General features: G+C 39.7%; 1 protein-coding gene across 3 annotated transcripts in view; it reads right to left on the bottom strand.

The window, feature by feature from the left end:
- The window catches only part of ITM2A (integral membrane protein 2A), a 7182-nt gene extending 2351 nt beyond the window's left edge, over positions 1-4831 (bottom strand). The window contains exons 1-3 of one of the 3 annotated variants that reach the window (XM_008700607.2): positions 4442-4830; positions 930-1061; positions 453-650 (exon numbers count right to left, since the gene is read on the bottom strand). In XM_008700607.2, coding sequence (XP_008698829.2) covers positions 453-650; positions 930-1061; positions 4442-4555 — 444 coding nt within the window. In that variant the 5' untranslated portion in view covers positions 4556-4830. Of the gene's footprint in view, positions 1-452; positions 651-929; positions 1062-4441 lie in introns of all 3 variants that reach the window. The other 2 variants (XM_008700608.2, XM_008700609.2) reach the window with 2 other exon arrangements.
- Between the last annotated feature and the right edge of the window lie 1558 nt (positions 4832-6389).

Below are 6389 nucleotides of genomic sequence, written 5' to 3'. Positions count from 1 at the left end.
CATACATACAATGGAATATTACTCAGCTATCAAAAAGAACGAGTTCTCAACATTTGCTGCAACATGGACAGCACTGGAGGAGATAATGCTAAGTGGAATAAGTCAAGCAGAGAAAGACAATTATCATATGATTTCTCTCATCTATGGAACATAAGAACTAGGAAGATCGGTAGGGGAAGAAAGGGATAACAAAAGGGGGGGTAATGAGAAGGGGGAATGAAGCATGAGAGACTATGGACTCTGAGAAACAAACTGAGGGCTTCAGAGGGGAGGGGAGCGGGGGAATGGGATAGGCTGGTGATGGGTAGTAAGGAGGGCATGTATTGCATGGTGCACTGGGTGTTATACACAACTAATGAATCATTGAGCTTTACATCAGAAACCAGGGATGTACTGTATGGTGACTAACATAATATAATAAAAAAAAATTAAGAAAAAGAAAAGAAACTCACTTTTTCGAAGTCATGAATAATTGCTGCTGGATCACTATCTGAGAAACTGGGGACAGGCACATCAATGATTGCAACGTTGTCATCCTCTCGAATGTCAGCCTCCTCGGTCACAGGCAAGAAGTAAGGCTCTGCTCCTCGAAGGGAATTTACAGGGTCCTCAGAATCAAAGAAGCACATCTCTCCACGGTAGATGGTACTCTAAAAGATAAAAAGGGAGAATTAAAACCTTTTAATACTTATTATGATGACATTTGAATCATTTCTCCCACTCACATCAATTCATTGTACTGTTTGTCAAGCTTAGGATTTCTGATTACAGCATCACCATGAAGACAAATGAATTTTATAAACTGAATGGTAATCTGAAAACTTGCCCTAAATCTTCCTTTCTCTGGTGACCACCACAGATTTCCTGAAGTTGTTACTAAATATATAGCAATTAGTAATCCAAATCACAAGAATTGTAATTATCATTACCTTGGGCATGAAGTATTTGTAAATGCAGGCTCCACCAACAATAAGTCCTGCCAAGATGAATGAAAGGCCTAAGAGAGTAAGCATGCATCTCCCAGAGGAGCCCTCTTTTTCCTGGGTGGCAACTTGGAGCTCCTGTTTATTAAAAAGCAAAACCAAAGACAAAAACCAGATTGCACTTTTAGACACATAGCCGCCTTGTGTACAATTTACTTTCTTGAAACACAAGACATTTTTAAAAGATGTTATTAAGTCATCCTAGCTTAAAATCATTTCAAGACATTTCTGATATTTAATAGATGTGAAAAATCTCCAATTATATTAACTTTCCTTCTGGCATTTACAAACCCAATTGCAGACATGGAGTTTTTTCAAAATACACACTTTTAGAATCAACTGAAAATCACCGTTCATTTATGCAATAAATTATACTCTTTAAGTAAATGTAAGCTGTTGATTTTTGGACTTATACAGTGATATAATCACTAACTTTCTGGAGTATAATTATGTTGCTTTATTATTTTTGGTAAATCAACTTTTTTGCCAACTGAAAGGTAAAATTGTGTCCTTTGATTTGTTAAATGATTTTCAAAAAGCTGGTTTGTATTGTTTTATCTTAAAAAATTCTGTAAGGCAGGTATATGTCATTTCCCCCTATTTTAGAAATTTAAATATTGAAGGCAAGATATATCATAATGTTCCTAATTTTAGTGAGAATTTAGCCTTTCTAATATCATCCAATGTTCTATCGTTGTGTACTGCATGAATGAGACAATGTTTTCCAAGTTCTGCATAAAACACTAGACTTTACAGTACAACATTTGTGATAGCTGGACACAAAAGCTGTGTAACAGTTACTGTAAAAATTCTGTTAAATCCATACTTTGTTCAGGAATTGGAACAAGAAAGATCCAAAGCAAACAAGTAACTGACTAACTGTATTCTACCCAAGGCAATGGTCCAAGGGATGCTCCAATCCCATTCTTGTATATCACGATATGTTTTAAGCAGTATTATTACTCAAGGATAGAATAAACAAAGTCAGCAAATGTAGTTTCTTGTAATCAGTGGGTAAATCATTCAGACTAGTATGAAAATAGAATTGTTTCAGTATTTCAGGACATTAGCTCTTTTCCATGACAACTACTATAATGCTTATGACACCTAATTAAACTTCAATTAATTTGGTGAAAACAAATGCATGGGTTCTAAAGAGAGACAATTATTTGTTAAGTGGTTTTTCAAAAAATTATCTTAATTAAAATTCAAAGAAATTTGGTATGCACATTTTCTTAGCTAAATGTACTTAAATTCATGCTCTCCATTAATACTGTGTAAACCTTGAAGGCTTTTCCTTGTCCCAATAGTTTTCAGAAATTATAAATTATTTTTTTATTAAAAAACTAACAAAATTAATATTACAAAGACAGAACTATAAATTATGACTGTGAATCACTGTAATCTAGGCTAGAGGCTTTGAAATTGTATCTTAGGTGATTAAATTGAGGTCCAGACAGATGAAGTTACTTCCCTGTAAGTCACAAAATGACTTAATTTTAAATACTCAAAAGGATGAATTTCTTTTTTTCTTGTCCCTGCGATAGAAGAGCGATTTACACTGCAATTTCATTTATTGTTAAGCAAAGACTAAGTATTACAGTTTCAATCTAATAAAATTCACCACCATACTAGGAATAAGGATTTTTTTCCATTTGCATTTGCTAGAATTCAGAGTGGTATGGACTCTCACTTACCATAGCTAATTTCTCTCTAAACTGTATTTTAAAGTCATTGTACACAACCTCTGACATACTATTCTGTTGTGCTAGGTTTCTGATGAGCAGATTAATGTATCACAATATAATGTGTCAAGTATTATTAAATCAGTGTCCTATAGTGGCCAGGTCAGCAACCTGTGGAAGTTTCTCCAACACCTAACAAAGAAATATAATCATGGTGCAAATGCTCATTTTTATTTATTCCTCATCACACCACAGGCCTGGCAGAAGTACTGCTTACATATTAACTGTATCCAACTACAAGTCATGAAGTTTTTGGTGGTGAGAGAAAAATAAAGGGATTACTGTGTGGCTATATTTAACTACTGGCATCTAATTAGACCTCCCAAAAAATCTGGCCAGGTTTCACCCACAAAGTGAGTAGGACAGTTACACATTTGATCTTCTGTCATTTAATCAAAACCGCAACAATGCAAAGGGATGTTACTTTTGGCTTCTGAAATGTATAATCCCCAAAAGCTAGGTTTTTTGTTGGGTTAAATATTAAAAATTTCTGTGATAAAAACTCTATAAGTATATAAGCATTTCAAATTGATGCGTAATAAGTTTTACTACAGAGAGTCTCATTTCACTCAAAGTACTCTTCAAATCTCCAGTTTGAACACAAAAGTTAAAACTTTAAAAGAGAGAACGAGACAAACTTAAGACAGATCTGGAAACTCTGACACTGTACAGATTTTGTAGAAGAAGAAAATACAATTGTCCCTTTTAACATTGACATTTTACTGAGGAAAATGAGTAGTTTACAAACATTTAAAACATGTTAGATGTTTAAAAGAAATAGAAATTGGACTAAATAAACAACTGCTAACTTTTTTTGGGGGGGGGGACTACCTCAGTTTCTGGCAATGCTAGAAGTTTAAATTACAAGGTCAGACCTGCTTCAGATCTCTCCAAGGGGAGGCGTGTAGAGGTATACCACGAAAAGGAAGTACTAAAAGAAGAAGAAAATAAACCTCAACATTTCTTTTTACAGATGAAGAGTGTCGTCTTTAGGAAATGCCGCTGTGAAAACATACTAGGATCTTGCAGTAAGAGGGCACAGTGAACATCCCAAATTCTAATTAAGACCAACCTCAATTTTGACAGCTCCTTTACTGAATGCTTAAAACCGTCTATAACCAGAGAAAAATTGAAAATATACACAGGCGAACACAGACACATACTGACCTCAACCCATGTCGCCTTGAGTCAAAGCTGTCCTTGGCCCCATACCCCACCCCCACAAACATTCAGAGATCCTAGGAAGAATTAGATTCATAGAGCTTTATCCAAATCAACAGGAAAGAAAGAAGAGTTAAATATCTTGCCCCTGTTCTCCCTGAGTGTCTGCTCCTTCCCCGTGGATGCTGGGTGCATCCCTGGAGCTGGAGACTGAATAACGTGGCTCTCATTGAACCCAGCCCCTCACATGTTCCCCAGGAGAGTGTGACGTCGGATCCCAGGGGTTCTCCTCGAACTCCCTCTTGGAAATGTACCACAACAGCTGGATCCGACGGAAAGTAGTGCAACTCACTGGGATGTTAAAGAGTGTGAGACACTGCAAGCGGAAGGCGGCGCGACTAGATGGAACTGGCGCAACCAGTAAACCAGTTCAACAGCGCAGATGGGGCAGCTTTCATTTTGTCCTCTGTCACTTGCCCCTTCCTCACCTCAAACCACGCCCTCCCCGCCTTACCGACCCTAGCAGGCAGTCTGGGGTGCAATGAGTACTGCTACCTTGCCGGTCAAGATCTGAGCTCGGACCGTGCGGTTTACAAGGGCCTCCACGTCTTGCCGCGCCTCTTCTTTTTGCACCGCCGTGGGTGTATTGAAGGCGATTTTCACCATCGCGAATCTTTCGGCTTCGTGGTAAGGCGTGTCTCAAATCAGCGTCCCGGGCTGCAGGTCGTAAAGAGATCGCGCTAGCCCTAGCAAGACCTACTTTCTCTCTTGCCTGTCTTAGGCAGCTGCAAGCCCAAGTCTGGGGATACTTATGACGCAGTCCCAAGCTGGGTGGGAGACCGTGGGAGGGCCCGGGGAGGGGCCGAGGGAGGAGCGGGAGGGGGTCCAAATGCTGGGATGCGGGTGGGGGTTGTCAGTGAGGAAAGAGAAAGGGAGGTGGAGCCCTGGGGCAGCTGGGGATTGAAGTGCCTCACCTGCACTCCAGGAGTGCTCCCACCCACCCTCTGCACCGTCAGATAAGAACAGGACAGGAAGGAAACCTGCTGTATTGTGTCTTTTTGCCTCTGTCCAGGCCACAACAGCCCCTGACCCTGATTCTGTTTTCCCAAACCTGGGCCTGGCCGCCTAAGGGGCCAGGAACTGTAACTTGGCACCAACTCAAGCTTCCTCAGCTCTGCACTCACCCAGGTCCCAAAAGCACAGCCCATGACTGTTCTGTACCTTTATAATAATACCTTCCCCTTAAAGAACACTTAGAAGTCTGTTTATAGTTACTTGGTTCATTCTCCCAACATCTTGTTTTCTTTCTTGGTGTTTGTTTTATAATTTCAATTTCCCAACGTAGAGCAATACTAAATGAGAAATATAGCACTTCTGCCTCTTCAACTCCCCATTTTGCAGTTAGGAAAGGATGAGAGACAGAGGAAGGGGGAGAGCTCATAGTGAATCTCTGAAATAATCCAGATCCTTTCACTCTCGCAGGTCAGGAAACCAGAGTAAGGTCTCGGTCAAGACCTTGCTTCTCTTCGACCACCAATTGTGAAATCTGCAAGGAGAAAAACAAGGGTGTGTGTATACCTATGCATTTAGGGAGGTGGAAGTGTGAGTGAAGCACACAAAGTTTAGCCATATGCTAACCCAGCTCTAGTGGGGGAAAAAACCAATAATCCCAAAGAGGGCTGAGTTAGAAATCATTATTGGAACATTTATATGTGCAGCATGCTATTCCTTCATGATCAGTTCTGCCTGACACTGATACACAACTTCACTATGTGAAATTCATGCTGTGGAGGTTGGTGACTACAGTAGTAAAGAGTTTATAATTAGTCCTGCAGCCAAAGACAGTAAAGGGGTCTGTTGTGTAAAGGCAATAACACCAATAAAAAAAAAGCCCACATGCAAAACAGACAAAGGAAAGAATCAGGCTTGTGCTAGAGAATACTCCATTTACTCATACCTATTAAGGATACTTGAATATGTCATAATCCCTTGGTCTAAGAAATTTCAGGTTGGAGTTTTACCCACTGAGGTTTCCTTGACTGAAGCCTGTTGCCTGTCTCTATTATGGGAGCTTTGTGAAGACACCCTTAATTTTCTCTGATAAGCAGCAGATGAGAAGGTAGATGGAGAATAGTGGGGATCCTTGCCTTACACAAAGCCAGATGTTCATGTTTACTTAGAAATATTGGTGCTTTATGTATTTCTTGTTTTCGTTTTTGTTTTGTTGTTGTTGAATTCTTTCTTCAGTTCTGGCCGTTACAATTTAACATTTATCAGGCAACCATTACTATAGGCTGAGGAAATCTCAGCTTCCCAGGATGTTTCTTTTTACAGTTACCTTCTGTTTGCCATCACCTTTATGACAACTCAAGCTAGGTTCTGTGCTAGTGTGTCCCTGCCACACAGGTGGCTGAACAAATGGTTGTTCCTACACATTTACCTATCAAGTGTAAGGTGCTGGCTAAGATAGTAATGTATTAGCTTAGTGCGTCTTCCATGA

This window comes from Ursus maritimus (assembly GCF_017311325.1).
Source record: "Ursus maritimus isolate PB19 chromosome X unlocalized genomic scaffold, ASM1731132v1 scaffold_X1, whole genome shotgun sequence".
NCBI lineage: Eukaryota > Metazoa > Chordata > Mammalia > Carnivora > Ursidae > Ursus > Ursus maritimus.
Note: the sequence above shows the minus strand (reverse complement) of the source record. Positions and strands in the feature narration are given on the sequence as shown.